Source organism: Buteo buteo, chromosome 12, assembly GCF_964188355.1.
Source record: "Buteo buteo chromosome 12, bButBut1.hap1.1, whole genome shotgun sequence".
In the NCBI taxonomy this organism is placed as follows: domain Eukaryota; kingdom Metazoa; phylum Chordata; class Aves; order Accipitriformes; family Accipitridae; genus Buteo; species Buteo buteo.
The window spans coordinates 34461070-34487681 of NC_134182.1; the positions used below are offsets into that span (position 1 = coordinate 34461070).

Here is a 26612-nt window from a genome sequence, read left to right on the forward strand (position 1 = left end):
GTTTAAAGGTATGCAACAGTTCAGAGAGGGAGATAAGCATATTAAAATTCGGCTTTACTTGCCAAACCTGAACAGCATGATGAACTTGCCAGTAGCAGGCCTAGAAGCTGCAAAATAATATACCGTCAGCTGACTGCACGCACCTCCTGGCTGCCTCCAAAAGCAGCTGCAAGCAGAGCCTGCCGTGAGTATGCTGGCAGCAATGGGTCACTGGGGAGGCAGGAGGGCAGGGGACAGCCGGAGGGCACAGGCCCAGGGGATTCAGTGGTTTTCCCCACCAAGATGAAGCCAGACTCCCTGGGGTGGGGTTTGACAGTTCTTACTTTTAGGTATCTCTAATTTAGTTTTTCAAAGCCTACATTGGGCTTCCTCTATAACAGAGCCAGTGCAGAGAAAGTGATCCATTCTGCCCTCAGATAATGATGATCCCTGGGTCTCTGGAGGTGCCTCTCATTCTGCACTGATACAGACGGTGCCCAGACAACCAGTGTGTGTTTAGGCTACACCTGAACAGGGGACGTGGGAGTACTTCCATGGGCCAGGGTCCAGCCACACTGCTACTTGCAGCCCCCACTGCAGCAAGGCACGGGCATCATGGTACATTTTGGACAGGTCACTGATTCAGCTGGCTGGGAGACAAGGACCTTGGGAGCATGAGATCCTGCATCCACCACTTGGTTACCTGTAATGTGGGATGTGACAAGACAAATTCCTCCTCGAGCATGCAGCTCACACACTGACCCAAACAGAGGCACTACTTGCTGAGCCATCCAGGTGAACCATGAAGGTTCACACCCATGTCTGAAGCCAGCCTTGATTGCTTCCTGGTGCTGCATTCAAAGCAACTGAAGAGGTAGAATTGAACCAAGACTGCTATATTGCATCTTCGAGGATAGTCACTTGAGAAACAGGACCCAAATGAGCAACTGCTTCATTATATGTGAGTGCTCCTGAGCAGGAAGAACTGCTTTGAGCTTGAAAGGGGGAACACTCACATGTTCTCAAGTGTCCCCGAGTAATCTATTAACAAATCTTCTAGTTCAAGTATGTGGTATTAAAAATATCAAACACCTCAGCTACTCCCTGTTGTTAAAAGTGAACAAGTGCAGTCAATTACATTCCATTATCACTATTTCACTAACAGAGCAGTTAATCGGTGACACCATGAGGCTAACTTCATAAAACACAAGTGTCACACAAACCTGTGTGTTCTAAACATGGTTAATGAGTAATGTACTTTTATAACATGTCCCAAATTTCTGTTGCCTTCATTTTCCTGTGTCTTTCTTGACATGCTGAAATAAGTATTTAGGGCCCTTTATTTACATGATTCTTGCAAAATCAAATCGCTAACTGTTTTTGAAAGCTATGGCCTATAGTCTGATTTCCTTTAAAATCTTTTTTTTTCCTATTCTGCACATTTCTTTTAAAAATATAGGGCTTCTATATGGCTTTATGCTAGTAAAAATGCATTAATATGTTTCCCTGGACAAAACACCTAAAAATGTCATATAGGGTTCTGCAAGACACAAAGAGATGGTACTTAATCCCAAATCAGGGCAAATTTGTACTTCTGCATTACAGCATAAAGCTATCCTAAAATGAGCTTATCCCAGCTTCTGGTGATTCTTCACAAATACCAGGTTGCACAGTGTGGCTGCCTTCTCCCTACTACTAGTGAAGAGAGCATGATAAAAGAAAAAACCAGATAGCTAGCATACAGCATGTCAGACTGGAGCCATCACTGGCTGCCAGTACAGTAGTGTAGCTTGTGGGCTTCATATTTATTCTTGGAAAAGTTCACTATGGGTCAAGATAAAGGAGTTCAATTAGAGCTCCAATGTCCCTTTGCATCACCTTCTTCACCAGCTCCCATCACTGTGGGCTAACAGCTGAGGGATGAGCCCATGATTGTAGAAGTATCCAACCCATAAATTTCCATGCATAACTGCAATTACATTAATTGACAACCATGTTCACAGGTTGAGGGCAGCTTCGGTGGAAGCTGAAGATGACAGTGTTCAGATGATGTCAGTTCTTTTCAGATGAAGTCAGCTGGGCAATGACACTGCATACAAGGAGGTCATGGAAATCACAGAGGCTTCTCAGAGCATCAATCTCCTATCTTCATGTTTCATTCGGGTTGATGGAGCCAAATTCATTGCTGCTTCAAATCGAGCTGAAGCCTGCAGCTTCCACATACACTGGGTTGCTTTCCACATCCAGCACACAAGGAACAGGAAAGTGCGGCAGAATATATTATTCCCCGTTTTACCTGGGTCTCTCCGGTTGGACTGCGTTTCACACAGCCAAAACTAACACAGAAAACACAGAGTAGTGTTAGGCTACTGTAGTGCCTTTCACATACGGCCTTGTAGTGCCACCTTCAGACCACAGCAAGACTTGGAATGCTAGGTCATTAAAAGCTGTGTCCAAATCTGCAAAGTCCTAGGTCAGGTTATTTTATTTTGGAAGAAAGAGCTTTCACAGAATACCCCATCCTGAGTCTGGCTCTGAGGAGATCTTGTGGGTCCTCTTGCATTCCTAAGGTGTCAGGCACTAATATTATGGTACACTGGTTAGTAAAAACTGGTAAAAAATTAGATTAGCATTTTTAGAGAAATCTTAACGTGACCTTCTGAGCAACAATTTTACAACCACAGCCAATTATAAGCACAATAATTCTGGTGAAACTAATCTGAGGAACAAATGATAGCATTTAAATGCCTGATCTGCAGATACAATTTGACTTAATATATCTGTTTTTACATGAGCCAGAAGTTTCTAGCAGATGTAAACAACAGAAACCATAAATCAGAAGATGAACTAAACATTTGGCTTTTGGTTTTTTTCACCCTCATACTCAAGATGGACACCGATGAGGTCAATTCTAGCTGTTTATTTTTTGATTACTCAGAAAGAATGATTTTATTAATACACAGGACCCTATATTCTCAAATTACTGAGGTATCAGCTATACATTTTCTAACCTAGTGCAATCTTTCTTAATTATTTCTGAATTTTACTCTTTGTTCTAATTTCCTCTTCAAAGCAGAAACACTGAAACACCAAGCCCTGTTCATCTCTCATGTTCTCCTGTCTTTGCTTTACTATTCTTCCAACCTGCCTTTTCCTCTTCAGTATTACTAATAGCTTTTATAGAGAGCTTTACAGTTTTAATGTATTTTATTGGCATGTGCATGTAAACTAATTGGCAGTGGTTGGAGGCAGAGGAGTTGGCATTAGCACAGTGACATATTTATCAAATTATAACCTCCATATAAGCAAGCTCATCTTGCAAGATACTCATAATAAAAAACAAGATCTGACAAGACTAATTTGTCTCTTAGCCTAAAGTACTGCTTATACAGTGCAAGGTGTCTAAATCTCCATGTTCTCTTATTGATATAGCATGACATATTTTCAGTAATCTAGTAAAATCTGTCTAATTCTGTGTTAACTGATCTTTGGGGATTTTTTTGCTAACACTTTTGGTTGGGATTTTTTGAATTTTGGGTTTTGTTTTTGGGGTTGTTTTTTTTTTTTGGAGCAAAAATAACTAACATCTATCAGGGATTTGGTGGCGTTACACCAAACTTCTTTAAGGCCCAACCTAAGCCTGAAAATGTACCATTTTGGGGGACAGCTTTCAGCCACAAAGCTCTCGTCTGTGGTGTACTGGGATCCATTCAGCTCACGTGAAGACCCCTCAGCTTCCTCCAGTGTTCTGGAGAGCAGATACCCCAGAGAAATGCTCAGGTGTGACATTTTAGACCTCAATATCCTCTGTGCATCAGGACTATGATAACTTTGGGAACCTGTGTATACAACCTCTAATTACTGTTAATACTATGAATTCATTAAGTAGTTGGTTCTTTGAAAACTGTAGCAAGTTTCTTTGCCTATATCTCTCCACAACATGAAGAATAATCAGCAGATTCTCTGAGGGGTTCTTGGTGCTGGCTCAGTGTGTATTGTTTCACTGATTAGAGATGGGAACTTAAAAGCTGACCTCTGTCCAGCAAAAGACACGGTGAAGAGGTGGCTGGGATGGGCTGAGGCAGTTTTTCCTACAGCTTGGGAGACCATGGAGAAGTAGAAAGAATGGGAAGTTGTGAGCAACAAGATTAAAAAGCCAGAAATGACGGAAGTGGAATTTTTAAAAGGACTGGCAGAAAGGAGAATGCAGAGGACACATAAGGAAGTATGGTCTGGGGAAGGAAAAGATGGACAGGCTGCTGTGGTGGAGTCTTAGTGCTCCTTGCTGCCAGACTAACTAGTATCACAGGGGAGTTAATAACACATCAGATAAAGAATAATATAAATGAGCTGCTATTGCACTCAGGAAGTTTATTCAACAATCTGACTTTCCTTGGGGTTTATCTCGGAGCTAAGAAAAGCAATGGTGAAGTCAGGAGCTCTGCAAAAAAAAAAAGCCCAAGTCCCTGTCTGTTAGCTTATAGATACCATGTCCCTCAAAGCAATTTGCAGCAAAAAGCTCAGCCTTTGGCAGAAATGCTGGCAACTGGGGGACAGGCGACATGGATGGTATTTCAAAGAATCTGGGGTAGACATTTAGGACTAAAGGTGGACAGTGGGATACAGTTTCCAGGAGGGACTGTGACAGGGAGGTTCTGCACCAGGGAAGAAACGTTTGCGTGCTCACTAGCAGGAAAGTCACCTGGAATCAGCTCAGATTCGAGACAATCAAAACGTGCCAGAATTGAGGAACTATTCCTCACGAAGCGCCCCGCTCCCTGCAGCCGCCTCCCCAGCTGCTGTCCCTTCCAGGAAGAGCGGAGGGCAACTTCTTAATCGCACAAACACCGCCAACTGCCCAAGGCAGACATCAGAGCGGCAGGGGCTACTTCTGGATGAGGGAGGTTTTTGTGAACGCGCAGACAGCCGCCATGGCCGCGCACCTCACAGCCCCTTCCCGCCTTGGCCCGGGGCGGGGTGTGGCGTGCGTGCGTACGTGCGTGCGTGGGGTCACGCAGGCCGCGCTCGCGCCCTCGCCCCAACGGCTCCACAGCCCTGCACGTGCGCCGTGTTTTGGTGACGGCCACTGCGCGGGAGGGGGGGAGGCGGGGCCTCCGGCCGCCAGCCCGCCGCGCCTGCGCGGGGAGGCGGGGCTTACGCTCCACCCCGCCCCACTCCCGCCGCCGCCGGCCGAGGGCGAGGCGGCTCGGGCGCGCGTGCGCAGCTGCGGCCGTTGGCGGCGGGGGCTGAGGCGGGCCGGGGCGCCGGTGGCCTGTCCGCTTCCCTCCCGGCCCGCTCGGCTCTGCCGGGCCGCGAGCCTCCGCCGGTCAGCAGCGGTCCCCGGGCGGGTGACGCCCCTGAAATGTCGCAGACTGCCATGTCCGAGACGTACGGTAGGAACCGGGGGTGGGAACCCTCCTCTTCTTTCTCCCCCCTCGCCACCTCCGGGGGAGCGGGCCGGGGCCCGGGCAGTCACCTCCTGAGGAGTGGGGAGGCGGCGGCGGAGCGGGGTCTGAGGCGGTGTGGGGCGAGGAGCGCGGTTGCAGGCGGCGGTTCTGCGGGCTGAGGCGGGTGTGTCTGCCCCGGGTCAGGTGTGCTTGTCTTTTTTTGCCTGTTCTTGTGAGCTGCGTGCGCTGCAGCTGCCTTTGTTGCCCGGGCTGACATGGCAGCGAGCGTTCAGAATTATCTTTCGTGGTGTGGAGGTGTTGACTCGAAACGTAAGTGAAATCTAGGCGAGGGAGCTACTTGTTAAGTGAATTCGGAAGGAAAGTTGCGGTGTGTGTCCTCTGGGAGAAGCTGCACGTATCTGTCATTGGAGTTGTGTTCTTTTGAGGGGCAAGTTAGGATTTCGGTCCTGTTGTCTTAGGTGTGCAAGCATCAAAAAGAACTGATTGTGAGAGTGAGTTGGGGAGGGGGAAGATCAGTGAGTATGTTCGTACGTCCCTGTGTTGGCATGGATGTCTAACTACTGCTGGTAGAAGAACACCTGAAGGAGTAAGTCGGAGTGCAGGCACTGACACAATGTATCTTCACTTCAAAGAGAAGTGAGGAGCTGAAAAAGTAAGCAGAGCTAGTGTTGCTGCTAGTATTGCTGGCTAGGTGGAGGAGGTGGGAAGCAACTGAATAAGTATTCATTTCTCTTCTTTATAACTTTGCTTGAAACTACTCAGCTTGAATCAATTTCGTTTTTCTCCCCTTCCCATAACATACAGTTCTGTAATATTTTGTAGTATAAAAATGCCATCATACATGTAAATGTATTCAAAGCCAAATGTGGTAGGTTGTTGGAGAGTAAGATCAGAATTGAATACTGTGACAAACCCTTTCACTTGACGTTTTCTAGTTTTTTTCTGTTGCAACATCTTATATTCGTTAGCTGTTCAGACTTTAGAGCTGGACTTGCATCCTCTTGCTCTTAGAGCAGAGTCTTGAAAATAAGGAATAGTTTGGATAATTAAAGCAAAATTGGACACAACAACTCTGCTAACTGTGAGGGAGGCTGGCATGGGCATCAGGAGTTCTTACTAGTAGGCTGACCCAATTGTTTCTGCTACGTAATTCAGTTTATTTTCAATTCCCTAGTCATCAGTGCTTAAGATGTTTTGTCCCACTTGTCAGTGCTTCAGTGTACAGCAAATGCACAGAACTAAGGGGCAAAATGAGGCAAGACTGTGGGGCAGCCCTTGAAGTGCAAACCTTAGGATTTTAAGACCCTGCTTCTTTTTTCCATACTTTCTTGGAGCATGTAAAACCTATATGTAGAAACCAGAGGGGTCTGCTTTGTAAATCTAGATTTGAGTTTGGATTAATTCTTCATGCTCTGAACTCTTGTGTTGAAGAACTGGGATTGCTTTGGCTGTGCCTGTAGTGGGATTAGTGGTCTCTAAGCAAATGGGTTGGTAGACAACCAGAGATGACAGAGGGACTTTCAGCAGTGCTCCTCTTTTGATGCTGTAATAGTAAGCAAGCTAAATAGATGATTGTATCTTAAAGAAGTACATTACAACTTTTTTTGCATTGTGCCAGAGACACAAAATATCGATTGTAAGCCCACTATAGCTGTTGATACTTACAGATTGTTTTGGTGTCCTAGAAAACAAGCCCTTAAAATTGAAGTTTTGCAGTTGTGGGTATTTCCTTCTATTTGCTTAATTCTTGTTTGGTGTATCTCTCTTTTGAGCTTCAGTGTTTGTTTTATTCATACATATGCTACAAAAATTTGAAGCTAGAATAATTGAGAATGTCAAGGTTTAGAGTAGATAGAAGAACAAAAACTAAGTTATAACATAAAATTTAACAATGGCTATACTATCTCTGACCATAACAGTAATCAGTATCTAATTTTGCAGTGTCCTGTCCACATATGTAGCAGCCCAATTGACAGTTCAAAGTAAACAGTATGATGTGATAAAATTGTGGATCTTCTGTGCTGGATGAACTCTCTGGGATTTAATGTGCTCACTGTCCTAACAAAGCATGGTTTGTTTCTGACCAGCTGTTACAGTGATTGTCAAGGATGATGGAATTATTAGGGCAGTATCCCCCTGGTGACTGAGATCAGTGGCCACTGTATTGCCTCAGTGCTGGTATCCCTGTAGCTTCTGCCCTTGTAAATGCTTATTCATGAATTGGATTTTTCTTCTTACCGCCTGGATTATGACCCATTCTAATTATGTAACCTCAAGCTTTTCATCCCATAGAGAGAGGCTCAGGAAAGTGCTTGGTGGTTTTGTTTGGGGTTTTTTTTATGTCATTTTGCTGTCTGACTTCTATGTGACTAATTTTGCTGTGAGGTTTCATTTTATCTTCCCTTTGAAAGGGGGGGTATTTTTGTTGATATTTTTCTCAATCCATGAGAAATAAAGAGCCTTTCCTGTGGTCTGTCCTTTCTGCCTATCATACTTCATTATACACCTCAGTTAATTTATGTGTCTCTTCCTGTTGTGGGATTTTTTTTTCCTCCCTGAGTTCTTTTCTCTGTGTCAAATTCTGTCTGCTTTGAAGCTTTTCTGTTCACCCAGTTTTCCCTACTGTTTCTGTACCTTACTGTCATTCCTGTCTCTTCCCTCTTTTCAAACCGAGGTCTGTAGCCTCTTACAGTCTTGGCTCTAAATTCCCTGTTCGCAATGCATATTTTCTCTCCTATAGATCTATTTCATCAGTTGTATATCTTCTGTTCTTAGCTTTCTAATCTGTTTATCTGTTTCCTATGTGATCAATTTATTTCCCTTACAAAGTGCCAAAACCAAAACAATCACGAATACAAGAAAACTCCATGAATTTTGAGTCTAAGCTTAGAAAGAACATTTTACTGCTGCTTTTGGGAGAGGAGGGTCATTCTTGACAAAGTTTATTTTATAACATTGGAAACAAATCTCTTATAGAAAAATTATTTTAACTCGAGTTTTCTGAGATGCAATGGCCTCTCTGTATATAGTTACTATGTAACAACACATGCCTTCTCCTGCTTCCGAGTGCAAAGTGTACATGGCTTTGTGTTATCGTAGACATAGACTGACATAAAAATAGCTTAGCCTTAATGGGTAAATGCAAAACAGCCTTTGGATTTTAAATAGTAGAAAGATGGAAAAAGGTTGTACTACCGTTGAGTAAATGTGATATGTAAGATTCCAGTCAAATCTCTTCAGTACCTACTTCCCTGTGTTTTCTGCTCCAATATCTACTATTCCCAGTCTGGTCACATAAGTGTATAGATCTCTGTCATCGTCAGAGAATAGATAGTCTTTTTGTCCATTCAAAAATACTCCTTTTTCATCTGGACAATTTGATTCATCCTTTTCTCCCCATCCCATCCCCTTCCACTTATCTGATGGCCTCTGCATTTATCACCCTGGCCTTCAGTTTATTTCAAATTGATTTTATTGTTTAGAGGGCATAGCTCTTTTGCTTGTAAGGAAGAAGATCTTCCCTATTCCAAGTGTTCGTTATGCAGATTGGAATAGAGCCAGGTTTATCTGTTCTACCTGTTTGTCTTGTTAACTCTTACTGCTAGAGAAAGGAGTAAGCAGGGAGAATAGCTCTTCTTTTCTCTCATTTAGAGGCAGCATATGCCAGTAGAAATGCTTCAGAACACTCTCTCCTTATGCAGACTTCTGCAAAATAGAAGATGTCTAACTACTAGAAGACTCTTTTTTTTAGGGTGTGAATGAGAGAGTTTCCAAAGGGTCAGCCTTAGTGAATATAAGTTCTACTCTTTATCAAGGAGTTGGAAGAAGACTGAGTTGAGAATGAGGATATAATTGGGTCTTCCCCCCCCCCCCTTCTGTATTAGCAAGCATATAAGAAACAATTTAATTCTCATTACATTTTAAAGACCAAGCTGCAATAGCTCAGAAGCTGTTCAATTGTTCCTTCTGCTGGCATAAACTTCAGTCAAAGGAGGAGGTTGGATGTCTGGAGATGGTTTCCACATCAGCCATGTGGTTTTGCTGGTACTTGAGTCAAAGCCCACAATTGTCTCCCTTCTCCCTTCCCCTCAGCTCCCCCTCCTTCCCACCCACCCCCCAACCACGTAGTTTAGCTGCTGGTGCATCTTGGGGGTGGAGCCACACCTTTTCCCTTATGCTAGAAAATAAGTTTTGTTCCCTGTACCCCCTACCCAGTTTGGGATCAGGTGATGCATGTAGCTCGCAGAGGGGAGTAAGTTGATTCTTTATATTGCCTTATTTCCTTTAACAGCCATGCTATGCTATCTTTCATCTCTTTATGCTTTCTCTAGTGCATGTCTTGTAACCCTTTTTCCTTTTGGCACAGAGTTCAGTTTTCGTCCTAAATCCTTTCTGTATATAATGATCTTATTTACAGGCACAGTACTTTAACTTTTCTAGACCTTTTCAGTAGCCAGCATGGTAGCAAGCATTTGTAACATCTGAATGATGCTGCTTTTCAGCTTTCCCATGAAGGAGGAATAACAAAATTCAAAAGAAAAACTTCTCTAGGGTGACAGCCTTGGCAGCTAACTGGAATGTTGGAGCTCAGAGCTGCTTTGTCAGTCGCAAAAAAAAAAAAAAAAAAAAAGCCTATGAAATGAAGTGACTTAACTCTTCTGGGAAGAGGACACAAAAAAAAAAAAACTAGAGCAATTAAGCAGTAGCGCAAACACCAGAATAGGAGTTGTGTTGGGTGAAATTGCAAATAATTAATATATAAAAGTTCTTCCCGAGTGTGAGTACACAGTGATGTTACAGTTGGGCTGAAAGAAGCTATCTGTCCAATCTCATTCAGTTTCTGTGTTTCTGAACTGTGCTAAATTTTCAGATACATCTGTACAGTTCAAAGAGAAGATATTTCATGTCCTAAATCAAGCAATAAAATAAGTTATAAAAATGTAATTCATGTGGTTCCTCTTATCATACAGAATGACATTATAAGAAGGAAGATCCAGAATAACAAAATGAAAAATGTTCTCCCTGTTCTTACCTGGTATTACCTTACTCACTAATATGCTAGGCTGTGAACCTAAAAATTTGTTAAATATGTATATTTGTGATTTTTAGCATTGGCAAATCCCTTTTCTTGTCCTTCCTTGCAGTTGATTAAATGTGCAAAGTATTCCATATTTTCTGAAATGTGTTATCCAGTGCTTGTGGATAAACTGTTAACGTAAGCCTAAAAGCCTTTTGCTATTTTGAACAATTTACATAAAATTGGCATTTAAACTGATAGAAGCACAGTTACATTTGTGAATGTAACTTGAAAGTGTTGTTTACTCTACGAGTCTACATGTGTTTGGAAACATTGCTGCAGCCTTTAGTGCAGAAAGGTTTTGATTTTTTTATTAAAAGACTTTGATATTTCCGTTCTATGGTAGAATAAAACACATTTCTCTTACTTTCATACTGTAAACAAGTGAATTGTAACTGCAGTTTAAAGTTTCACCTTAGAAAAATTGTTTGCTATTTTGCCAGAGGGAAATATATTTTTTGTCTACAAAGTAAGCAGGTATTGAATTGGCATCTAAGTGATTTATTTGTAGGAAAGACACCCTTTTAAAGTTGTCTGGCACAATAGAATCTTGATAGGAATTGGGAGTCTATTATAAAGTGCTGATAGAATGTTATCAGTGTGAAAACATTAATATAAAATCCCCAAATATTGCTCTTGCTTTCAGAGCAAAATATAAAACACCTCAACGTAAAACACCTCTGGAAAAATACACTGCTGTTCTGAAGCTATTCCAGATCAGTCCCTGACAGGAACACCATTCTCTCAAATCTCTCGCTGGCCTGCAGCCTGTCTGCACAGAACGGAGCAGTGTGTTAAATTTGCTGTTCAGCATGGTTTTTGGGGTTGTAGCAGTATGGGTTCATGAACCACATTTAACAACCAGTGCTTAAAATCAGAGAGCAAATTAGTGTAGGAATACAGTTTTGGTTTTATTCTTTTCCTGGTTTAGTTTTACTGTAGCTGTTATACTACTGTCAATAATAGGAGTCTTCCATGGAAAAAAGGAAGGCGGACTTAAATGTTGTAGTTTTTAACATGAAAAATCTGACAAACAGCATTCACCAGATACATAGGAGAACCAGTTTTAACTGGATTTCAGATTTATTTTTGGAAAAACTGCAGAGACCAGAAACAGATTATTTTAATTCTGACTATGTCTCAGAACATCTCGCATTTTGAGGAACTCTCTGAAAGTGGTAAAAACAGTGAGATTACACACACCCACAGTAGTTTAAATATACAAAAAGGTACACAAGGCAGATAACTAGTGGTATTTGGACCATAAAAGGAGAACTTGGCTTTCTTTTAGAGATGAATTTTTTCTTAACCTAACACTTTGGGGCTATTTATGATACCTACATTTCATTCTAACGGTGAAGATTTGCTAGAATAAAGCATTCTCAGCTTCAGCGTGTTTTGCAGTTGAGGTGACATGAAGGGCCCTTCTTTACAGGAGATAACATGCAAGATTTTCACAACCTGAAGTAAAATCCTTTTTGTAACTATTTTTTTTGCCCAGAAAGCATGAGCAGCTGGGTGGGGGCGGGAAGAATAAGAGGCGTTTGGAACAGAATGTCTCAAGTGTGTAAATGGTCATATTTGTGAGCACGAAACAGCAGTCTCTTTCTGAGGAGGGTAGAATACAGAATCTATACCAAGCCTGTTACAACATTTGAAACAAGAAAAATCATGCAAAGGTAAAATGTAAAAAAGAAAAATCCTCAGTAAAACACTACCTCATTTTAGATATGAATAAAATTTGGAAGACAGGTGAAGACAACGGATGGTGGACATTCTCAGGGCTCATACTCCTCTGTTTTGCTACTGACTTCTCAACAGGGGGAATTTTCTTACCATATGAGAAACTTGCTTATTGCTTTTACTGTTGCTAGGGCTTGTTTATGATGTAACGTAACAAATAACAATTCCTGCGTAAAGGGAGTGAGCATGGAGATTTGTGTGCATGTTAAATTCAATTTGTAAAACTAAAGACTCAAAGTTCTGACAGAGTAATGTATCAGTGCTTTGACTTGCTTAACATAGTTTTATTAATTTTTTTATTCTGCCACCCCCTCGGCCAATATCTGTGTAACCCATTTGGCAGCTCTGAACCCTGTTAATGAAACTGATGTTAAGTTTTTATTTTTGTTGATATTGCAAACTTAATCCTTTTCACTGCATGCTTACCTGATGTCTTCTAGAGACCTGCTATATTTATAAGAAGCTGTGCAATAAAGTGGTAAAGATGACTGTAAAAAAAGCTGCTGCTGGTATAAGAATAAATACTGAATCTTGCACAATCTGTAAAGGTTGCCTTGATGGCTATATATTGGGGGAAGCAGTTGTAAACTTTCTAATCACAGTTTATCAGTGCATATGTTTGAGAGTGGTAAGACAAGGAAGCTCTCTTCAGTCTTTAGCCAAACTGAAAGCAGATCTGGGGAGGTAGTATTAGAGCATTATATGTAACTGTTAAAGCAATACAAATGGACCATAAATCTTGAATTACTAATGAACACTAATGTAAATGGCTCATAAATAGGTAAAGTGCCAGAAGTACCTGTTTCTTAATTTGCCACATGGAGGAAATGTGAAAGCAGGCATCCCAGAATAAAAATTATTTCTTGCCTGTAAATTTTGTAGAAAAATACTGTAGTTGTTCCAGCTTTACAAGTATTAAAACAAAGTATGAGTATTAAGCAGTTAATGTAGAGAAGTTCAAATGAATATGAATAAAATAAAATTTTTAAAAATTCTTAAAAGTACAAAACCATAGATTTTAAGAAGCGGCATCATTATATAGGACATTTGTACTGACTATAGTTAATAGCTTACTCTTAAAACAGGTTGCTGGAATACATGCCAGCCATATGCCTGTAATTCAGCCTATTTTAACTGAATTCAAATTCAGCCATTTCCATCTCTTCTTGTCATTCTTGTATCGCCATAAACAAATAACATTCTTAGCTCTTACTTTGCAACATCACTATTGACTACATTGGGTTATTCTTCAGATTTATTGTTATTTTGCTAATTTTGTCATCTATTCCCTTCTCTTTGGAATAACAGCTAGTAGAGAATAGCTGGCTTGTGTACTTGGACTTGTGACAAAAATATGAGTGCATACTAAAATTTAGCTTTGGGATTTTTTTTTTTGTCTTTGACTCTTCAGATTTCCTGTTTAAGTTCTTGGTCATAGGAAATGCTGGAACTGGAAAATCCTGTTTACTACACCAGTTTATTGAAAAGAAATGTAAGTACATGTCAGCGCAGTAAGAGTTCTCCATTGCTTTACCACAGATGAAGGCTCTGCCTACATAAGTATCTATCATTTGTATGGAAGTTCCAGTAATTCTCTTATTTATATAGATTAAGATTTTGACTGAGAATTATGTTCAGAACCATGCTGTAAATCTGTATTGCTCACTGTTTGCCTCTGATCAAAAGCCTGATATTGAGCAGTATTCGCTATTACACTCAAATAAATATAAAGGGATGTTGATGAAAATACAGACTTACATTTTTAAGAATTATATCTTGCAGCTATAAGCTTCCCTAGATATATAGTAGAGACTTGGATCTTTTTTCTAAAATACTGAGCAGATAAAAGAAAAGTTGAATTGCTTGAGTAGATTTAGAAAGCCTGTAGTCTCTAAATACATAGATACTTCGTGTTCTTTAAGGACAGTGTTCTATGATAAATACTGGTAGAGACTCCATTGTAAATGTTATTTAGAGATGAACAGATGATATAAAAGAAAATTTCCTGTCGGGTAGTGCATTTATCATCATGATTAAACAAAGATAATATGCATTTAGAAACCTTTGTAAATCTAAGGTGACTGTTATCTTTCTTAACCAAACAGTAATTCACCTTATCTCTTGAGGAATAGCTCTAGGCTAGTAATGTGTAATCACTAAGGAACATAGCATGGTTCTATGATTGAACTTGAGCCCTGACCTTGTTTCTAGTAAGGGCAGTTGTATATTGCTGAGAATCTTTGATATCGACAGTGTACACAGAGCAAGTATCTTAACTTTGTGCTTTAAAGAAGTAGCTCTTGCTTATTTATGGGCAAGACTGTGTCTTTTTGTGTTCTGCACTTTTCCATGAATTTTAATTTTAAATTGCATCAAAGTATTAGAAAACACAGTTGGGGAAGAAAAGGCATACAAAAGTTATCTTGGTGTTTATGAATGTGAACTGGGAATGATTTGATTAAGGCAGGGCCTTTCTAGTAGTAATTTTGAATTGAATAAGCTGTTCAGAAATTGTAAGAATGTTTATTTCTGCATGGTGGCAGTAGACTTATGAGTGGCACTGAATTTGATGGTTCAGGAAGTAGTTTGTAATTTGAACACTGAGGAGTTTTGATAATACCTAAATTGGATTATGTAAAAACTAATTATTCACTCTAAATATTCTCCAAGTAAGTCTGGTTTTATTTCTCTTTTTGTAGTCAAAGATGACTCAAATCATACTATAGGAGTGGAATTTGGTTCAAAGATCATAAATGTTGGTGGAAAATATGTAAAATTGCAGATATGGGATACAGCAGGACAAGAGAGATTCAGGTACCCTTTTCAATCATTTTCTTAAGTGTTTGTTATGAAATTGTTGCTGTGGGTGTTGGGTATTATTTATCCCTGCTTATAAATAGGCTTAGTTTCTTGGTCAGTGGAATTGTTTGTCCAGTTTCATATTATTAACTAGGCCAGATCTTCCAATTTGGACATAGTGACATAGATAAATGTTGATTTCAATAAAGCAATGCTGCCGTGCAGGATCAGAGGTTCTGCCCTTTCTTTCATTGGGTATTTTCTGTGATAGTTAAGGTATACAAGTAGAATATTTGGCTAAAAGTTTGTTCACCAGCCAAACTCAGAATAGGTTTTTAACTATGTGTGCTTAACTCTGTGTTTAGAAGACTTTCTATTGTTTGGAATAAGTAAATGCCAGGAAGTTGTAAGCTGTTCAAAATCTGCGTGAGAACAATTTCATAGTATAATATTATTTTATTGGGGGGGGGATCAGTTGTCAAGTTCACTTGGCTAAATACACTTCTAGAAAGTCTGAGATCTCTTAAGTTTATTAAAGAAAGAGTAATTTATTTGTTGGCTTAGAACCACCAATGTACTTTTAATGCTGTATTTTAGCTGTGTCATACATCTGAGGCATAGATCAAACTCACTAAAGAACTAATGGATTCCTAAGTATGTTCACTGTCAAATAGGACATAATTTTTTATTTTTGGGGGGGTTGTGTGGGGGAGGTTTCTTTGGTTTGGGAGGGGTGGGCCAGTGGTTAACAAAGGTGAGCATGGTGGTAGAAGTCTGAGTAATGGGCAGCAATCCAGGTAAATGTCCTCTGTTAGACAAGTTCTTTGGATACATCCGTGACTAGGTAAAGCTGGGTAGTGCTGTGTAGTCTCTGTTAATGAGATCTCTTCAGTGTGTTGGCCAAATATCCTGGGATTCTGAGGAGCTTGGAGGCTCTGTACTTTCAGAGGCTTGTGCAAATTCTGCTCTTTCAAGTTCAAAGTGTTAACAGGCTTGCAGGTCCTTTTTTTCTTGTTGCTTTTTGTAATCTATCTGATTCTTTTTTTTTAAGGCTGATCACACTTCTGCGTACTTAGCAGTTTTTCTCTTCTTCCTCTACCTTTTGAAGGATGCTTTTCTTTGCTTTCCTTGCCTCCTCCTCTTCAACTTAAGGAGTCTTAAATTGTTCAGTTACAGCTACTTTGGTCGTTCTCACTGCTGAGAGTTCAAACATAAGTTAATTATGCTGTTTTCATGCCACAGATGTCACCATCAGCTCCCAGTTCTGTATCAGGCCATATAGTATGATGATATGTGTAGCTTCAGCAGCACACAGGTCATAAGGGACTTTGAGAATCCCTGTACAGCTATATTTAGTGAAAGTGCTTCATCAAAAGTCTAGTTGTAAATAGTGTGCTGCTGCACAGCTGATAATCTAAAAACCACATTTTATTTTAAATATGTAAATGAGAATTCAGTTCCATAATATAGATTGCATTATATTAACCCAGATTTGAAACAATGAAGATATTGCAGAAATGTACATCTGTAATTCTATTTCAGGTCTGTAACAAGGAGTTACTATAGAGGAGCTGCAGGTGCTTTGCTTGTCTATGATATAACCAGGTAAGAAAGCTAGCAACTCTTTTGCTTATAGACTACCAGATACAATTAATGCATAATGATTCCTCCCCAAGTACCTAATCCTCTGATGGAAAATGAGCAGGAAGAAAAGAAAATAAGTATAAAAAGTACTTCTGGTTTAGTGCATATGTAAGTTTTGGAACTTGCTTACATGAGATATTGTGAATGTCATAAATGTAAACAATCTCAAAGGATTAGACAAATACATGGGAATTGGCCCACCAGTAGCTGTTGTAATCATGGTGGACTACATGCAACCACTGGCTCAGGAAACCTTGCAACAGACACTAAGAGCAGACTTTAGTCACTTTTAACCAAGGTGGTACACCCCTGTCTGTGGAAACTGCTTATTAGTATGCTGGTGTAACAGGTGATCCTCTGGAGAAGCTAGGTCTACCTACAAATTCCTTAACTATAGCCCAAAATTCTGTTCGTCTCTGCATCTTTTAACATTTTAACATTATAGGCAGCCAATAGGAATACCTTACCATTACACATTTCCACTTTTTTTCCTGGCCACCGTTGATGGATATTTGTCAGATAAGTTTTGTGTTGATTAATGATGATTCACTAGATCTGTTGCTTTTTGTCCTGTGAGTGGACTGTTCTCCTCTGAGCAGTCTTTGAAATCTGTGGTTTGTGCTTAAGGTCAGTTGGACTCATATGTCAGTCTTACCGCTTGAAGGCTTTATCTGTGACCACCACTACAATGACTAATGGTGTGTGCAGGGTAACTCCCTGCGGTATTATTGGTCTTGACACAAATGTGAAAGTTCAGGAATGTGATTCTCCACAAGTTTAGTAAATTCTTACAATCTCACCTGAAACTTAAGTATCAGTTGAATTCCATGTTAAACAATAACTCATTTTGTTACCCCAAAATTTCATATGCAAAAGGCTGAAACTAGATTAGTGCTTAAAATTTTAGCTTTTCACATTAACAGGGTATTCTAGAATTGTGTGTATTTAATTATATTTTGTGGTTGATTTAGTTTTGCTTTTGAAAAACTTGAAGCTTTTAAATAGTTTCATGAAGGAACTTGATACTCTTCTCAGTTCATAGCTGGCATACTGAGATGTGTAGGTGACTTGCCTGACTAGCAGCAATTTGTTGTTTGCCGCAAATAGAGATTTGCCTTCTGAGTTTTAGTTTGGTGATCTGTTCATGAGAACTGAGTGTGTTCTAATAAAGGATGTCATTTTCTACATAGTCGGGAAACCTACAATGCGCTTACTAATTGGTTGACGGATGCAAGAATGTTAGCAAGTCAAAATATTGTGATAATACTCTGTGGAAACAAAAAGGATCTTGATGCAGATCGTGAAGTTACTTTTTTAGAAGCATCCCGGTTTGCACAAGAAAACGGTAAGTAGTACAAAATCTTCATGTAGCATTCAAAGATACTTAATACTTAAAATAATTTAATTTTTGTGCAGTTAGGGAGTACTTTGGCCACTGTACCTTGTCAAGTATCTACAGAGAAGAAACTTCTGTCAGTACATGAGGCAGAGAGAGAGGACAGTGCCTGCAGTGAAAACTACATGTACTATTTAAGTCTTATTACCAGTGATTCTTTCAGTCGCAGCTGCTACTTAAAGAATACCTTTTATGTGGAGATATATTCCCTAGGGAATGTAATACAACTTCAGGTATTGCCTTGCCTCTAAAGGACTGAGGAGAAAATGAAGAGCATGATTTCCTAGTTTTCAGCATCTTATAGAATCTATAGATCATAGGCAAGGTTGGATGGGGTGTGCTGCAGTTGGAAGCAGTGAGTTTTACTCATGGGAAACTGAGTTCAGTGCATGGCATGGATCCAGAGGACTGCTACCTAGTCTGTAGCATTCAGAGTTTCCCATCTGAGGACACATTTCTGTTGCAGCTAAAGCCACTCTCAGTCTGAGCTTCTGTGCTGCAGTCCTGCCATCAGTAAAATCTGGTTTTGCTTTTATAAATAGTCTTTTCTACCAACTATGGCTAATGGCTGTCCTTTTGCATATAACTTTATATTAATGGGTGACTATGTGAAGTTCTTTGGTTTCATGCACAGCCTGGGTTATTATCTTTGGATCCCAACTTTCTAGGGTTAATGTATAAATTCCAGAGGAAGTTTTTTGTGGTTTTGCCATCAAAAGCTGATTTTTCCCAACCATACTATTTGACAATAGTTCTCCTTAAGAAAATTTTTATTGTTCCTAGCTTTAATGCTTTGAATTACTACATCAGATATTCCAGACTTGTTTTGAGATTGTTTGTTTTTCTGGTGTCAAATGCAGAGCTGATGTTCTTGGAAACAAGTGCACTAACGGGGGAAAATGTTGAAGAGGCCTTTGTACAGTGTGCAAGAAAAATACTCAATAAAATTGAATCAGGTAAATTGAGATTTATTTTCTTTTAATGTTTTGGGGTTTATTTTTTCCCTTGAAAACTAAAAGTACACATGGAAGTACCGCCATTCGAAGTTCTCCAACAGAATTAACCCAAAGAACCAAAATTTCATGGTGGTAGAATAACCCATTTGGTTTATACCTGCTTCCCATATGTTTTAATAGGAATGGATGTCTAATTCAGATCTGTATATCTAAAAGGGGGGGTGCTGTGAATTATGGATGTTTTTACACAGTGTTTACCTTAACAGTTAACTTGGTGTAGGTTCTGCATTCTGTGGGTTGCTGTGTCCCTACAAACATCAAGCCTGACATTAGGCAGCTTTAGCAATGCAAAATAAAACCTAGTATCAGGGCGGACATAACTTTTAATCCTGCTTCTCATACATAGCAGGAAATAACAGTCAAGAGAATTTGAACAGTGATACTGAAAATTTCAGAGATGTTTCCTAGCAACCATGTTTCTTTGAAGTGACCTTCCTGCCTCTTGGTTGAAACCATTTTTACTTTTGCAGATCTAGAAATATACCAGAACCTTCTCAGCGCAAGTGGGCAGGTTTCTATTGGAGGCAGGCTCCTAAGTGTTAGGTGTCATTACAGCTAATTTGCATTTCAGTTTTCCTCTCATATTCTAGCTGTTTGATATCTTCAAAGTTTTAAGTATTGGCTATATTGAAAAGTCTGTCTCAGACTCTAATTACATATTTTGAATGCCAAACACAATTTTTTAGATTAAAAGAATATGGTATTTTCATAGGAATTTCCTGATTGCTACATCAAATCAATGGCAAACAGAAGCTTTAATTTTAAACAAAACAAAAAAAAAGCAAACAAAAAATCAAACCAAACCAAAAAGCAAAGTATAGCTAGTTTCTCATGATACTGTAGTGCCATGACTGATTTAAAGAGGTATTACCACAACAGAGGTAAGTCCTACTTTCAGTGAGGTCCTCCTGTTTTCTTTGTGCCAGCACACATGCATTGAATCATGGAAAAATTGAGACTGGAAAGAACCTATGGAGGTCTCTAGTCCAGCCTCCTGTTTAAAGTACATTCAGGTTCAGAGTGAGAGCAAGTTGCCTGGGGCTTGTTGAGGCACATTTTTATATGCTCCAGGAATGGAGATTCCACAGCCCCTCTGGGCAGTATGTCGCAGTGCTAGCCAATTGCTGCTATCTACCTAGTCAGCCCCCAGCCTGTACCAATGCTTGGGCTTGTTCCATCACAGATGCAGAGCTCTGTATGTGTAGTTGCTCAATTTCATGAGGTTCCTGCTAACCTGTTCCCTTGGCTTAGCCAAGGTCTTTCCTGAATGGCAGCCCTACTCTTGAGCTATCAACTGGTCCCCTCAATGTGGTGTCATCCGCTAACTTACAAAGCGCTCACATGTGTGTGATGAACCTGAATAAGTGATCTGAATTATTCACAGGGATTCTTTTTTTATTGTTGTTTGGTGGTTGGTGGTTTGGGTTTTTGGGGTTTTTTTTAAGACTAAATGCTTCTAATCTTGGCCAGTTTACCATACAGCCATAAGAACATTTCTGTAGGCACAGGGAATGGAGTAGGCAGAAATGGATACCAGAAGTAGGGAAGGTTGAGATCGTTGAGATAATTTCCTCTGGGGGCAGTGCTTTATGGAGTCCTACTGTCAGATTGATCCATTTTTGTTTGGCTTGTTGTCTACAGTACTCCTTTCTTTGCACATTAGTCTCTGAAAGCAGGTCTCTTTTAAACAGTGTTCACAGGAAACATTTCGAACATTTCCTTTGTTAGAAGCAGTTAGTGCAAATACAGTTCTTGTTGCAGCTTAACTTGGAGACAAACCGCTTTGTCATGATTAAGGGCACACAGTTGAAATTACAGGAGAAAATGATACAGGTTTGGAATTGCCCAAAAGTAAACAGAATTGCAATAGATCTCTCTAACTAAAGCAGAATATCATTATGCATTTTTTTTTAATCTAATGTTGTCAGTTAAACTGGAATGTATTATTTACACGTGATCAATCTTCTTGTGACCGTTTTGTTTCTCATCAGGAGAATTGGATCCAGAAAGAATGGGCTCAGGTATTCAGTATGGAGATGCTGCCTTGAGACAGCTGAGATCACCACGTAGAGCACAAGCAGAAAGTGCTCAAGAATGTGGGTGTTAAAGAAACAAAACACAAAATCCCAAATACTTACTTTAGATACAGAAGGTAAGGTTACAAAAATCTCAGGGTGTTGGGTAAATTACCATATTTCATATAAGTGCTGTATTGAGTGCTTGGCTTTTTCACAGTTAGCCTGTAAAGTAACATAGAATCTAGTGAAATAATGCCCAGTAGAATGGATTATTTTTTTTATACTCTGATTTTTCTTCTACCATCTGCCCCCTAAAGCAAGACTAGTGTTCTTACTGAAGTATTTCTAGATCTTTGCTTACTCTGAGTAATGCTGTGGAAAACGTTTTAAAATTCTATATTTCTGAAATGCGTTATAGCCCTAATAGTTACTTAATGCACTGTAGAGAAGGTGAATCATTTCTGTTGTATCGTGGGCAAATATTACTAGAAATGCAAATTCACAAAACATATGGTGCAATATTTTCTCCAAAGCTATTATGTAGCCTTTTCTGAAAATAGGAATTTTAAAGACTGAGACTTGAAAATTAAAGGAAATACTGGATTTCAAAATTCCACTGACTTTTTTTTCCTGCTACCTAAAAGCAGCCTGAAGTCGTTCTGATTCCTGTCTGCTATGAGCAGAAATGTAAACGAGAGAAGAGTAGTAGTTGCTGCTTAAGCAGTGTTGTCATCTAAAGTAGCTCTTCTAGGACTGTTTCAGCCTATGAAGGGGTGTACAGTCTTCTAAAAGTCTTCCAAAGACATTATTCAGAGAAAGTGAGATTTTTCCCTTTAGCAGTGGCAGGGGAAGAGACATAAAAGTCACATAACCTACTCCTAAGAACAGCTTGGTGGTTAGTCTTTCTTATAAACAGTTGTCTTTAAGACACTTCTCAATAGCCGTGGATTTTACTTAATTCCTTGCAGTATGTAAGTGACCCTTTCTCCCTGTGTAGTTAATTATTCTGACATAATTAATCCTTATTTCTGTAATACGAGGACAGTGATATCAAATTAAACAAGTACTGCAGGCATAGTTACTGCATCATTTTTACAGTATTCATTTTTTATCTGTTTGAGCCGTGCATACCAGCAGAACCTTTAGAGAACGTTAAATAAGGCAGCATACAATTCTACAGTCTCCTGTTTTGTTCTGTGTTCTGGGAGCTTAGCTCCCAATTAAAGCTCAGAATTTTAAATAAATGGATCAGAATTGTTGAACTGCTTTCCTCCCTTATTTTCCTCCTATAAAATATCATCCTTCAACTAAGAGACTGCTGGAAAAGGGCATTATTTTAGTCCAACTTTGGTATGGCTCTACAGGAGTGCATATTTATTGATCTTATTTCAAGTGTTGAGTTTTCAGAGTGATCAGATGTAGATAATTGATGGAGTTCTTGTGTATTTTACAGCTGTCCTTGCAAATGGTGTTTGAAGAAACAGAAAAGCTTGAAGGCTATGCAGTTTTTAAAAACATCCTTCCACTAGCTACAAACAGAGCAGACCACTGCTGAGAGAAAGGTGTACCGTGTGGTGTGGGGCAGGAATGTTCACATGACATGAAAGTCTGCAAAGCGAACTTGATAATTTGGTGGACAATATTAAGACTTATACCTGTATGTAAACATTTTCCATTACCTATTTTTGTTCTTTCACCTCTAGTTTAAAGCATTGCTATATACTGTAAATAATGTAACAGTAAATTTACAAAGCATGGTATACTTATGTATGCTGATAGAATGTTGCACTACAAGCAGTTTAATATTTTATTTTTTTATCATATAAACAAATCTAACTGAGGTAGGCTTTGTCATGTTTGTTTGTTGCACAATAGTTTATATTTATGACCTGGATTATAAAACCACTGGCACTGTCAGTGAAGGGTGGTTGTTTTATTTTTTCCTACTTAGTTTGCCACATTCTAACAAGCTGTTGACATGACTGATTCTCAACATATGCTTAGGACCCATACTTATGTTTACTAGTATGTCAAGTTGGAAGAGTAATTTTTATTGATGTTCACATATCCTGTTTTATCACAGTTCTTAACTTCTGAAGCTCTTTTATCGAATTTCAGAAGTTTAGAAAAAATACTTTTTAAGTCTCTCAAATGGCTGTTGACTGACTTGGATTTTTTTTTTTCTTGGTCCTGATGTTTTGTATAGCACTGACATCATGAAGGTGGAATGTATATGTGAACAGAACTGTGCATCTTCTGTGTGTGTTGCAATTCTAGGGCAGGGGCATGGGCTTATGGAGAATTATCACAGCAGGAATTCTGACCTCTTAGCACAAACAGAGCAATCAGCTGTGCAAATATGATCTCTGTTGAAGCATACATGGTGAGGTACAAACTGAACCCAAATGGGTGGTTCTAAAATACACTGAATGTATGAAATCTAAAATACTAATTTCTTTCTCTGAAACATTCATAAAGTACAGTTAAGAGCTTGAACTTTAAAATTAGACTTTAAAATTGGGAACTTAATCTGTCTTGCTGGAGCTCTACCTTTGAACTTCATGTGAGTGCACTGCTATATGCAATGCTGTCCCCATTGCCCCCAGGAGACTTGTGTGATGGAAAAAAACCAAGCATACTACTTCAGTAGTTTTTTCTTCCTGTGAAACTCATGAAGGGGAATTTCAGCCTTGGTACTGATTTTTTTTTTTTTTTCCCCCTATGTTAAAACACAATTCAGACTTTCTTTCCTGCCCTTTTTTTATTGTGGGGAAGAGGCATGGGGCAAGAGATTAGGAATCCTGTCCTCATTCCTCAGCTGGAGACAGAAGAGGAAGAGACTTGCACAGGGTCCAGGAGGGAGGACCAAACCACAAGTATTGCGTATCACTCTTACAGTGCCATGACAACTGACCAGGTAAGAGACCTGTGGCTTTTCCTTTGCCAGATAAGGAGCTGCAGAACTATGCTAGTGTTTCTGGAGGTAGCTGAATTCAACCAATTCAGTGGGGCAATTTCACATGCACTGGTGGGAAGCACTGGTGACGTTTTAACTCAGTTAGTTGTATAACTAGAAATGGGATGTCTCCTTGGAAGTGCAAATTGACACAAAATAATTAATTTGATCAGAACCCAGTATTGAAATTCCAAGGTCAAACATGCTGTATTATTTTCTATATATGAATCTTTTCTATTTAAGGGTTATTTGTCAAATGCATGTTTAAAAACTAAACCAGAAAACAGAACTGATGCTGTAGTTTAGAGGGCAGTTAAAGCACAAGAGCAAAGCAAGAATGCTACACAAAGGTATACCATCTTTCATGGAATTAGAATTGTGTTTAAAACTATTCCCTTTGCTGCGACGTTTTTGGTTCAAATGGATGCTTATCTGAAAACTATATACCTTAGGTCATCTCTGAATTAAAAGGAATTAAGTTTGCTTTGTACTTGAAAAGCCTAGGTTTAGTTTTAAAAAGGCTGTTAGATCTAAAGAGTTTTATGTTTTATCTCTCTCCTATGTATCTTGTTATGTTTAGGACTGGATTTGTTATGTAACTGGTAACAATTATTCCCAAGGAGTATTCTCTTCCTGGTAAAAGTGTATTTTTGAAGCAGCTTAAGTGTGCATTTACAAGAACTCCAAAGAAACTTACCTGTCTTAATCCTCAATCAATTTATTTTGGCTTCCAATACTCAGAGCTGGAAGTAATTTCTGAAAGCAAGTCCTCTGAAGTAGATGTTGGATGTAGTTGCCTCTTCCACCAGTCCAAATGGCAGATTATTAACTGGGATGTGTTGTTTCTGCCAGAGATGGGGAGGGGAGAGTGTTGGTTCCAAAACCCCAAACCAGTTCTGGAATGCTGGGAAGAGATGAGGTATTGGGGAGTCTGTTTCCTCCCCCTTAGCACAATCTAATCAGTTTTCTTGGTACACTGACAAAAGTGAAACTAAGCATGCACTTACTAGCTGTGACATCATAGCACAAGTAAAGCTAAAGGTCTTTCCTGTTGCTGTTAAAACAGTTGAAGTGATGTTGGTGGTGGTTGATCAAAACTTCTTTCCGTTACTACAGTAGCAGTTGAAGGGAGTGGGGGACTGTTACTTAATTCTGTTGCTTTTAAATAGAAATTTTAGGGGTTTGGCAGGGATTTTCTTATACTTCTTCCTGTCCTTTTCCCTTTACATACAAGACTGGCCTCTTTTGTATACTTGGTTCTTATGATCATTTTGGTCAACTGTCTGTGGTTAAGAAGCAGTAAACACAGTTTTATTCTTTCTGTAACCAACTGTCTTAAGCTCTCCCCCTTCCTACCTGGAAGGAAAGAATAGTATCACTATAATGAGTTTTGACAGGTTTTTACCATTTTTTTTAATGTATACTCTTACTATATACACATTAACCAGGTTAATGTGCATGTTTTGTAGTATCGCAACCTTTTATGCTGCATATCTCGCTGACATTTTAAAAAGAAACTTTCTAAAATGGCAACTCCTGAGGGAAATACTGTTGGAAGCAATAGCTCTTACCAGTACAAGCTATGTTGTTTACTTTTTTTCCTCTGAGGGCTTCTTATTTCTAAAAATAAACATCATGCCAATAATAGCCCTGGAGTAGATTTTAAGCTTTTTAGCATTATAGTTCACACAGCAAACCAAACCTAGCTCACCCAAACAGTAAGTAATAAATAGGTTAAATTATGTATGGTTTTAGTGTAAAATTCTTACTGTACCAAAGCAAGATGGCTTGGAGTTTTACATGAAATAATACTGGATACCTATATCCTAGGATTTATTGGATGTGGAGCTTTAGCTGTTCAGACCTTTACAAGATTTAAATGTCTTATTAAAGCCTGTGTCTTGCCTTTTAATGAGTCTGTTGGCCTACACTATTTCATTTAATGCTTGTATCTAGCACCAAATAAAGAATCTTTCTTGATTTTCTAGGTGTCTTACAGCACATTCTATTTACTTGTACAAGTTTTGCCTGCTAAGTGAAGTCTATGACATGACAAACCTTAGATGCTCTTGAAAAAACACAGAGTCAGTATACTGCTGGGAAAGCAGCAGCAGATGCTGAAGGAGCTGGAGTGCTTCAGTGTATTTCCCAGGAGCCAGGGCCCTTATTCCCATCTCTGGTGGCAGCTTTGCCCTGCAGCTGCTTCTGCCTGTTAGAGAAGAACAATACCTTGTTTCCCTTCTGTGTCTTCTATGGCTGCAAAGGTGCACTTTGCTTCCTTGTGTCTTTCTGCACTAATGATTAGGGATGAAATGGATCCCGTCTAGGTCTCAGAGAATGTGGCTGCAGAAGTTTAGCTTTTTTAAAGCATTAAGCAGAGGGGAAGATACTTCTCCACACTATTAGGCAACTCACATCATTGAACTCACAGCTGACCCATCTCATCCATTCATTGTATTCAACTAGGTACCTTATGGCTCAAAAGTACACAGCTCCCTCAAGACCTTAAAAAATGAATGCTATAAAAAAACCCCAATTACTCTGCAACTCACTCATTTGCATTATATTCTATATGC

At 39.4% G+C, this 26612-nt stretch overlaps 1 protein-coding gene across 1 annotated transcript; it reads left to right on the top strand.

The window, feature by feature from the left end:
• Positions 1-5152: 5152 nt before the first annotated feature.
• Positions 5153-26016, top strand: RAB4A (RAB4A, member RAS oncogene family). The gene is made up of 8 exons (XM_075043292.1): positions 5153-5372; positions 13619-13699; positions 14907-15021; positions 16549-16611; positions 17841-17995; positions 18907-19002; positions 21054-21214; positions 22534-26016. Exons 1-7 carry the CDS (start codon positions 5342-5344, stop codon positions 21167-21169), a joined length of 657 nt encoding a protein of 218 aa, XP_074899393.1. The 5' UTR covers positions 5153-5341; the 3' UTR covers positions 21170-21214; positions 22534-26016.
• Positions 26017-26612: the final 596 nt, after the last annotated feature.